Source organism: Wasmannia auropunctata, unplaced genomic scaffold, assembly GCF_000956235.1.
Source record: "Wasmannia auropunctata unplaced genomic scaffold, wasmannia.A_1.0 LD334199.1, whole genome shotgun sequence".
Lineage (NCBI taxonomy): Eukaryota > Metazoa > Arthropoda > Insecta > Hymenoptera > Formicidae > Wasmannia > Wasmannia auropunctata.
Genome location: NW_012028691.1, coordinates 154,713 through 165,670, shown reverse-complemented (window position 1 = coordinate 165,670; position 10,958 = coordinate 154,713). Strand labels below are relative to the sequence as shown.

General features: G+C 45.1%; 1 protein-coding gene across 1 annotated transcript in view; it reads right to left on the bottom strand.

The window, feature by feature from the left end:
* Positions 1-10,958, bottom strand: part of LOC105459272 — a 28,031-nt gene that overhangs the window by 5,918 nt on the left and 11,155 nt on the right. The window contains exon 3 of the mRNA XM_011705164.1: positions 935-1,255. Within this exon, the coding sequence (XP_011703466.1) occupies positions 935-1,247 (313 nt within the window). The 5' untranslated portion in view covers positions 1,248-1,255. The remainder of the gene's footprint in view (positions 1-934; positions 1,256-10,958) is intronic.

Below are 10,958 nucleotides of genomic sequence, written 5' to 3'. Positions count from 1 at the left end.
TACAAATATAAGAAAGAAAGGTATCAATACATTCTTCGACGTTTCTCCTTTCAACTTCTTAAATATTGCATAATAGAGAATAATTGTCTAAATGCATTTACGTTCTAACAAATGTAAAAAAAAAGAACATATATCGAAGTTTAATTTTTCAAAAAATAAATGATAGTGAAACAACTTCAGTTAATGAATTAAGTTTTACGAGCAAAACTTTCTATTAAAATACAATAGGAAGGAGCCAAGATTGCCAACTTTGCTGTGATATTATCGAGGGAAGTAGCGAACGCAAGTCGGCGTTAGCAAGTATGTCGGACGGCGGGGCTCTAACGAGGCGAGTGCGCCAAGCGAGTGATTAGTGAAAGGATGCGATGTTTTCCTGGATTAGCGGTAATTCGCGGCGGTTCGGAATAGAAGCAAGATCAGCGATGTCGGCAGCCAAGTGGTCGGCGGGACTTTTTGCGCATATAGCTACTGATGAGCGGGGGACATGAAAGTCACCAGAGCATAGAGCCCAGTTTGAAAGTATTGTATTTAGACCCGGATGATGTCCGCATGTACTGTATTGTTCGACGTAGCAGTTTACAAGCTTTTTATATAGTTGCGTACTCTCGCGCTCTCAATACACAGTTGTTCGACGAGATCAAAACTCTGTGGCTCACATAAAGCTTTATGGTGCTCGTTTTTACTACGTAATATAATACGTAAAGATTCACTACATTTTCCCTCAAATAAGAATAAATAAAGACCAAAATGTTAACAAATAATCACGTACGGAAAGAGAAGCCAACTATCAAGTAATGCTTTATCTTATAAAGCTTGTTTGAAGTGAGAAAAATAATGATTTAGAAAGAAATTATATTGCTGAAGTGCGATGCGACAATCGAATTAATTAGCACACCTCATTATCGAGACACGATGAGGATCATCGGCAACTTACCTCGTTGCTTACTCGGATCGTGCTCGACGATGAAGGCCGGCACGGCCGTAACCGTTTGATAGTCAGCCTCGATGACATCCTGCTCGTTGTCCTGCTTCTCGAGCAGCGTCTGCATCGCGCCCGCGTCGCCGCAGCTCCTCCGGGTGTACTTGGCCCGGGAGATCTTCAGCAGAGTGGCGGTTTCCAGATCCTGACTGTTCGTCCGCGGCATTGAAGTCGCCGATAGCTCGTCCAGCGGAGCCGTCGAGCTCGACAAAGAAAGGGCGACATCGTCGGCGCTGTGGCGCCGTGACTTCGACAGGCGTTTAAACATCGTCTAGTCTGTGAAAAAGTAAAAAGAAACGATATGACGATAAAATTTATGCGGTACCAAATGACACGCGTCTGTGTCAAGGCAATCAATTTTAGCCGCGTGTATCACGGCGGCTAAAATTGATGCTATAAATAATTTGTCCGAAAGAGAGTTTTTTTTCACTCTTTTTACTCTCTCTCTTTCTCTCTCTCTCTCTTTCTCTCTTTTTTCTCTCTCTCTCTCTCTCTCTCTCTCTCTCTCTCTCTCTCTCTCTCTCTCTCTCTCTCTCTCTCTCTCTCTCTCTCTCTCTTACTACTTTCTCGATTATTTTACTATGTTTTTTACACCACGGTACTCATTAATGAGTATCGTGACTGGCCCAATAAGTAGATCGTAGCTCCCATAAATTTCAAGAGAGAGGCTGTGTGCGTTTCAAAACGTCTCGTAACGAGGCCGAGACGTGATAAAAATGTTGCGCGCGTATGCGGATCCTCCGCGCGGTGGAGGATGATTGGATGTAAGACAGGAATTACTTACGTCATCCTTTATCCGCGCGTCGAAAAGAAATGTGAGGGATTCGTTATAAAGTGTACGGCCGATGCGATGCGACGTGCCGCGCGCTCGGCAAGTTTCCAAGTACGATTTACCGTTCAATATCTGGCGATCTCGGCGCACTCGGCGCGGAGCCGTTTTTGCAGCCGCGAAAAGATACCGGTGGGGATCCGCGATCTTTCATTTAAGTATCACTCGAATAATGATATCGAGATCCTCTCGGGAGAGAAGCCGACGTTACTGCCAATCAAAATAGTCGCGATATCGGAGAAACTGTACTGGCACTGTAATATTAAGTCGATATAATTGATACAGCCGTCATTTTCCCGTGACTTCATAATATTTATTAAGTGAGCGATTATCGCTCTCGACGATCTTAAAAAAAGTATTGGATATATCAGAGAAAATATGCACTTGAGAGAGAAGAGACAAAGCGAGAGAGAGAGAGAGAGAGAGAGAGAGAGAGAGAGAAAGAGTAGAATTAACTACTCTTACGCGGACTAATGAAGGCCGCTTGATATTATTTATTTTTTTTCTCGTCAAGGTTCCCGGATTTCAGTCTCATACTCTCGCGGTGACGTGTACGTGAATGATTTACACACACGGGCAGCAAGAAGTAGGCAGGCGAAAACAACTTTCTTGGAATGGACGTTGTTGCATTTCAACGCTTCTATCCTCTATCCTTATCTCTTGCATCTCTCCTCCTTCAAACTTTTTACAAGCTCGCTCTTTCCTCGTCGTTGCGTTATCCGTTGTATTATTTTAGACGGTCGCCGTTACCGTCGCTCAACTAAAAAATCGTCGAATTATAAAGTTGTTGTTTTCGATGTGGCTGTTCCCGCCAACAGCGATATTATAAATATCTTAAATATACCGCATTCGCGCGATATTCAGTAATTTATTCCGCGCGCGTTCATTTTCGCATTCTACGCCTCTCGAATATTCCGTTATTCTCTCGCAGCGGTACCAAACGTCCGCGGGGTGTAGGATCGGCGCGGAAAAACGCGGATTACGTCGTAACGTCAAAGATTCCAGACGCGGCGGCGGCGCGGCGGCAGGGAGAAAAACGCTCGGCCCCCGCGCGGGGGCCGAATAAGCAAAACTTACGATACACACGTGTATCGTACGCGAAATGCATACGCCACGAGTATACGCGATATACCCGAGGAGCTGGAGAAAGTCCCGTGGCGCGTGTGCAGGAACTGCATGCTTCGCGTATGCATTTTTGCAGTCGTCGAATATTGCACGATTTCAACGTAATGCATATGCCGACGATGCTCGGATCGTGCCGCATCAGCACCAAGGGGGAGGCGGCGGAGGATTATCGCCGCGCGCGGAAGAGGAAAAAGATCGACCGACATTCCTGATTTCACCGCCGTTGACGAGCTAATTGTAAGTGCTTTCTAGGACGTCCTTGCAATATACATATCTGCGTGTAACAGATTGAGCTGAGCATGTTGCGCGTGTCGTAAGAACTTATCTACATCGAAAACAACGAATTTCTTACCAAGAACTTGAATTTTCTATTTAATCTCGAATGGACGTTTTTTTTTTCAGTTACACTCTGCATACCATATATATAATTTCTATTTCTTAATTATATAATATAATTATATAATTAAAATGACTACGTACTTTCTGTTCCTCTTTCATCGACGTTGACATTTTGGGAGATATCTAGCCAGAGACGGCATTTCATGAGCTGCACTTTCGCAACGAGCTACGTGTCACGTAGGATATATTAAAGAAATCCAGAGGTATTTAATTTGCACGCGTAAATTAAGTTCTCAACGAGATTCAGCGAAAGGAAAAGAAACGTATATATGTGAACATTAATTATTCAAGTTCACACAGATATGTAAACTTTATGATGGATGTGGATGATGTATGTCTTTATTCAAAACATAACATTTCCATTCACATTTATCTAGAATTTAAAATCATAGAATTTGAAATCTAGGATTAAGAATCTAGAACTCTCTCGAGACGTGACACTTTCTGAGAAACTTTCGTATAAGTAAAATATATGAAGCGAAACATATATATACATATATAGCGTAATATACGATATAACCTAATGCCACGCTATATTACAACAATCTAATAATAATAATTGCAAAAAATGTAACTTAATGGTCAGATATTAAGGTTTATTATCGCGGATATCTGCTACGTTAAACGTGCAACTAATTGGCAATAGAAATGCCACTAACTTTAGCCCTTATTTCCTCCATCCGGCATATAATCCTTCCGTTTCTAATAAACAGCAATTCGCATCGTGAAAAGGTGTTATCGACAGTACATTATTCACACGACTTCGCCCCCCCTTCTCTCTCTCTCTCTCTCTCTCTCTCTCTCTCTCTCTCTCTCTTTCTTTTTCTCCGTTTCTAGAGAGTATATTCTAGAGAGTTATATTTTCGTAACTATGTACGGACGGTTTACGTCCCATTGCCGACTTATGCACGCCCGTTATGTACAACTACGCCACGTCTGCGTTTCATGCTCCGTTATGACTTCTGCTTCCGCAACTTTTTATTTGCGTCAGCATCAAATCGGAAGCTATATAATCGGGGGAACGCCGAGCGTCCAAATGACGATGCGTTCTCTTACGCTTTAAGAAGACGCTCTTCCGATTTCTACTTTCAACGGCGAGCGGCCCTCTCGAGCTTTTTGCATTCGACATTTGGGGATTGATCGTCCCGATGAACTCTGCGTGCGTGCGCACACGCGCTGATCGCCAATAGCGCGTGGATCGCTTCATTTAAGCACGCCTGCTGTATCGCGGGTGTTGTATTACATTGTTCACGTACGAGCGAGTAACGAGTGGCCGGCGGAAGGATATCGGATGTTGCGTGGCATAAGGGCGACGTTACGAGGGTTTATATTCGGTTTTTTTTTTCTCGAAGAAGCTCCGTACTTCGATAAGTATCGACTGTCTTGGCACTCTCGAGCACTTTTCTACTCGTTTCTATCAGCAAGATAAAAAAGTTTCCGTAGTTCTGACAAATACACACCCGAGCAGATTATCATTTCTTTTTATTCTCCTTACACGGGCATCTCGTGTTCTCGGCGCAAAGTAGGTCTTGAGAGTAGAAAAAGCAATCTTGCTTCTCAATTAATTCTAGTAGAACCTTAACAACAACGGAACGCGGAAACAATCTAATTTTTTAATGTATAGTTTTACACGCTTCGTCTCTCATTCGTCGTTAATGAGATATAATACGATACAGAGAGAAACAAAGGAAACGGGTTGATAAAAGTGCGATATACTGGGTCCACATATATTTGTCGGAGAGACATATAACGTTTGCCGGATAGACACGCGATTAGATTCGAACGCAAAAGTATCATAGAATATTACTTAATACAACTCACATACGTACCCGCAGCCAAAGATACTCGTGTGAAGGAGATCAAAATGCTAATAATATGCCCGTTACGCTTTCCACGTTTATATCCCTTTTTACACCGCCATAAAACGTCGGAGGTAGGCATTTTGAAGATTTCGCGTAATAGTACGGTTCGTGTCGTAATACCGTATCGCTTCACGCGCGACGTAATTTTCAGAACGATTAAAGCCTTGTTATACCTTACTCGTTCGCGTCCCTTTAAGATCCCGCGTGCGCGCACACGCTCCGGCCGCCGCCGGTTCTAAAAAAGGTGCGGGAAATTATCGGCGTGTAGATAGTATCTTGCTCGCAACGCAATAAACTTTATGCCGCAACGCTCGGCAGTTCCGCCGAGGGATTTTTCGCCGGAAAATCAACGGTGAAGGATTTCGAGAGAGGGAGAGAAACTCGCGCGGCCACGCGAGAGAGCTGCGGGAAACGGGAGCTGACTTTTGGATCTTGTTGAAGCGAGAGAATTCCGAGTTTTTTTTTTTTCGTTAAGACGCGCTGATAATTGGGTTTACCGCCGTGTCTTATATCGCTGGTACAGAATGCCCGACGCGTACTTCCTGTCCGGAAGACCCTCCATCCGCTATCGCTTCTGACTCACGTGCAGAGAGTAGATACGTGCAGCTGCAACAACGCTAATCCATTAAGGAGCAAAGTCCATTTTTTTCCAAAAAAATTCTATTACAACGGTACGATATGTAATGGTTTTAGAAAAAGCTTAGAAGAAAGAGACGTTCAGCAATCATGTGGTATAATCGACGAGAAAATGATCCCTCGCAAAAGGAGCCTCGAATCAACGATTCAAACGCTAAGCACTTTTGAATTAAGTATGTAAATACATAAAATTGCACAAACGTATCGTGAAAGTATGACAGTTCTCTTTAACTGGCAGCTTCTTCTTCTCTCAACGTTACTACCAGGTAGTTGCGGTCAGATGACCCCGCTTTCAAAGAGAAAAGCCCCATCAAAGATTTACAATAGAAAATGATGGCGTATTCCACGTCATTACTGTGTCTAATATCCATGTTCAAAAAGGTCTTCCTTCCTTTGCTTATACATGGATACAGCGTATAGTAGTATAAAAGTATAGTAGTATAAAAATTCTTTCAGTTATTAAGAAAATTCAAGTCTTTTTTTATGAAAAATCTTATATTAAAGTAAAGCTAAAAATCCAAAATTTTTTGGAAGATTTGAGAGATCTTTCTTTTAAATGAGTATGAAAGTATATAATGAAAATAATTTAAATAACGATCATTTTATTAAATATTGCTTTGGCATTAATTTCATTTTTTTTTCAAACACATCCGAGAAGTAGGATCTTTTACGTCAATCTAACATTTTTTCGTCTCTTGCACCTGCTGTTGCTAAACAAGCCTGATAGTCTAGGTACTGAGTGAGGAAATACAAACAATGAAGTATTTACGATAGAAGATAAAGGCGTATTTCACGTCATTATCACCGTCCAAGGAGCGAAGCCCTTCCATCTCTCCTCATTCCCTCTTCTTACGGCGTATCTGGAGTTCGCGCAGTGCGGCACAGCGCGGCGGATATAATCGTATAAGGTGGAGGGTAGTCAGAGGCCTTAGATGGCTTGAAATACAACAGCAGGCCAGACTTTCTCGTTGCGACTTGGTCAGGCCTAGGTAAAAACTAGGATAGGCTTAGATGGCCTCCTCGTATCTCGGGACGGCCGACGACGGTGGCACGTAGAAAAACGCAGCGGTCACGCGGTAGAGAGAAAGAGAGAGAGACAGAGAGAGGGGAGAGGCGCAGAGAGGCTTCAGCCTACGTGTATACGTGCGTACACGCGTGTGTACGCACGCACGCCCGTACACGCCGCGGAAGGGAAACCGGGAGAGGATGCGGAGAGAGAAAAGCGAGAGAAGCATGAGAGAGAAAGGAGAGAGAGAGAGAGAGGGGGGGGAGAGAGACGCGGCTAGACCTTGGAAGGAGAGACGCGAGAGAAGCAAATACTGCCGGGATAGGTATATTCAGCGTAGTCGACCGGACAGTGCACTGAACTTGGCAAGAAACCCAAGGTTGCATGGCTTAATGATCTAGTTTCTTCGGCGAAGATATGATTCACCATTATGCATTCACTCGTCGCGCGGCGTATGCCTGCAACGTGCGCCCGCATCGCGTGGCGGGACCTCCTCCTTTTCGCGAAGATGCGGAGATGCGTGTCAAAAATCCCCAATCAATGTCCCATCTAAAAATACCCGTGTGATCTGTACGAGAGAGATGTCGGGACTCGGTTCTTACCTATAAGGCCGCTCGAGGGCGAAAGCAAAGCCCGATCGAGGAAACCGCGTCCGAAATAGTCAAATTGCTTGCAACAGTTCTCTTTTATAAGAAAGAGAGAGAGAGAGAGAAAACAAGAATCGAAGAAGATATATTAGGGTCATATATCATTAAATTTATGTATCTATAATGAAACAAGTAAATTTTTTAAATAAACCTAATTATACTCTAGACGAGGGAAAGCGACGACATCAGCGGTTAACACCATTCGAAAATGGAACGCTTTCCAAAGCGATCGTACGAAATTCAATATACGTCGGAAACTTCGCGTCCTTTTCGCGAAACCAGTTTGATAATGTCAGGGGCTATATGTTTTTTCTGTGCAGGTGATGCAATTTTTTTCCTCGGCGCATACCGCGTCGTCGGCGAAATATCAAATTCCGAAATTTATATAGCCGCAAGTTCGGCCGACATCGGTCCATCCGTCATTGCATATATATGCATTATAACGTCGTACGGTGTAATCGGATAAGTTGAAACATCGAGTCGCGCGAGAGACGCTAATTTATATAGTTATAATAACGATTAAGTAATCGGCGCGTGATCGGTCGAGAGATGACACGCTCTTTAGCGTACACTCATTCAGCACGCATCTCACAGAGATAGAGAAATTGTCGCTGAATGGAAATGATGATACGACGGCTTTTCTTATCCAAAGTTGACCATTATCGGGGCTTATCGAGGTACACTAGATCGCAACAGTCGTTGTAACTGTTCCCTCTAATCCGCCAGTGTATACCGCGCGTACCGGCTGCATCATCCCGCCGCGAACACCATCGAGGAAGCTTCTTACGCGTGTGTATATGAATGCGCGATTGCGAGGATGCAAAATCAGGTGAATCAAAGACAGTGCGGACCGAATCCTTTGTGCAACGGCGCGAGGAACGCGCTGCATCATCCATCTGGATGGGATATATACGCGCGGTGCGCGAGGAAAAACTCTATATAGGCATATACCTACACGCGCGCGCGCGCGCGCACGCACACACATACACGCATTATGTAGGTACATGTACGTACGCGTAAATAGGCTTTTCTGTTCCGTGATGTAAACTTACGTGCGCGCTCGTGTAATAGTGAAAGATGCATGAGCACGCACCTTTTTATATACGTTTAATACCGATAAGTTTTATTGGCCGGCGTTATCCGCTGTTCACCGGACCGTGTCCGGTCTCTAAAAACACGCCTTGTTAATCTCGGGAAATAGTCGAAAACAAATGTTCTCCTCTTCGATCTCGAGATCCCTAGAGAAACGCGAGGTCGGCTCGTACTCTTTACGTTTTTTGGAATCTCCCGCGCTCCCCCAATTGAAATCGACAATTGAAATCGATGCGAGCCGATACGGAGAGCTGCAGGATACGCGGCAGCGCGGGCGCGACGGAGAGCGGACTCTCGCCGAGAGAGGCAGGCGATGTTGCACAAAGCAATTCCGACGGTAACGATACGAGCGAGGGATATATCACCCGGTGATGCGGATACCGGGCGCGTGCCGGTTGACCCTGCGCGTGGGGGTCAGCAGGTGGAACGCGTGTTTGACGAAAGATCAGGTATACGAGATGTGTGGAAACGCATGCTGCCTTATTTATGCGTACACGCCCCTGTATCCTGCGCGCGCTATTACCCGCGGCTCTCGCACGAGGTAGAATGTAGATCCACGGCCGGCCGCCGCGCTGCCGATGAATTCCGAGTAAAACAAGTCTTTCGCTCCGAGAAAGAAACCTATCGTTTTTAGACTGGATAATAAAAGACAAATATAATTCAAAACAAAGTGGACTTTTGACCACCACTTTTTGAATATATAGTTTGCTTGCTGCTTTATTGTTATAGTGGACCGATACGATCGGTCCGTTTGTTTCGTTTAAGAAAAGCCGAGGGTAATCTTGCGCGAACTTCGAGGAAAAAAAAGTTGCGTCTTACTGTACTTATTGTCAGCACATATGCGGATCAGATTATTCAGGACGACGAAAAATTTGCATCGGTCCGCTAACAACGGAAATATTCAAGGTGGTTAAATTATACGGTTCCACCCTGCATGTATGATGAATGGAAGACGCGGACAGAGGAGAGAGAAAGAGCGCGTGAGAGAAAGACTTGGGAAGGAAGGGTGGTATTGTGTTCTCCAGCAGGGGCGGATATCCATAATAAGAGGGAATGAAAGAGACGATACCAGTATGACACCGGTAAAGTTTCCGATCGGTGCACCACCGATACCGATATATATACCTATATATATGCCAAGAGTGCCAAGACCGCATAACTTTAATTCCAACCTCTACTGACGAAGAATAATTGCATATTAAAAAGATTATAAAAAAATGTTGCTGTAAAGCGTCGGAGCAAATATCCTCTCGTTACGGGTAATATAATCCATACTTAAGTACAAATTATATATGGCCGTATGTCGATGAATAAATTAGGCCTTTCGCAAACGGCGGATAGCACGAAAAATTATGTCAAGGAAAATATAATCCGTGCAAGAACATATTATTATTACTCTGCGAGCCGTTTTGCAACTGATCAGGCTGGATAGTTCAGTATCAGATCCAGTATCCACGTGATGATTGGCACGGAACAGTTATTCATAGCCGGTTTGCGTGATATCCGTCGCGACGCGTCGGTCAGTTTCGAAGAAGGCATCCCGGCTCGTATTATACATTTCGTTGTATCAAACGACATCGCGTCGTTTTAGAGACGCGCGGCGAACCGAGGCGCGTAACCGAGGCGCGTCGCAAGCAAGAGGCGGAAAGGTAAAGAGGAGATTCGCCGTGGGAAGAAAGACAAAGGTCCCGTGTCCCGTGAAGCGAGGAGCAACTTCTCCCGAATCCGTGACGATCCTCTCCAGCATTATAGAGAGAGAGAGAATCGAGAGCAACTGGAATCGGCCCATTCGACGGCTCTCCTCGGTTCGCGTATATACGTTCCTCCTCTCGGCTCTGATCGCTCCTCTCTCCTCTTCTCGCACGCGGTTTCCTCTTTCTTTCGCTTCTCTCTCGCCGTCTCGACATCAGCTTCGCTCGACCTCTAATTCTCGAGCGAACAAAAACTTAATCGGTCGCTTCCTCCGTTCGCTCTTATGGTTACGGCGAGAGGAAGAGAGAGGGAAGAAAGAAGGAGGAGGAAAGGAGAGAGAGCGAGAGGAAGGGAAGGCAGAACGCAGGACGAGGGCTGCAGTTCGCCTGGAGGGCTAGCGCGACCATAGCGACGTGGGGAGGAGAGAAAATCGAAGAAAAAAAAAGGGACACGCGGAGTCGAAGGCCGGCTTTTCCTGCAGAATACGATCGGGATTACCTTCGGCGTAATCTCCCGGTATCCAGTAGCTATAACCGTCTGAATTCATTTAGCCGCGCGCGCGCGCGCGCGGTGATACGTGTAGGTGCAAACACCGAGCCGCTTAGCCAGCCGGTTTTACTTGCGAGGCGCGCGCGAACTTGAATCCCGGCGTGCGTAAAAGTGCGCTTTCTATCGAAGGTATATACACACC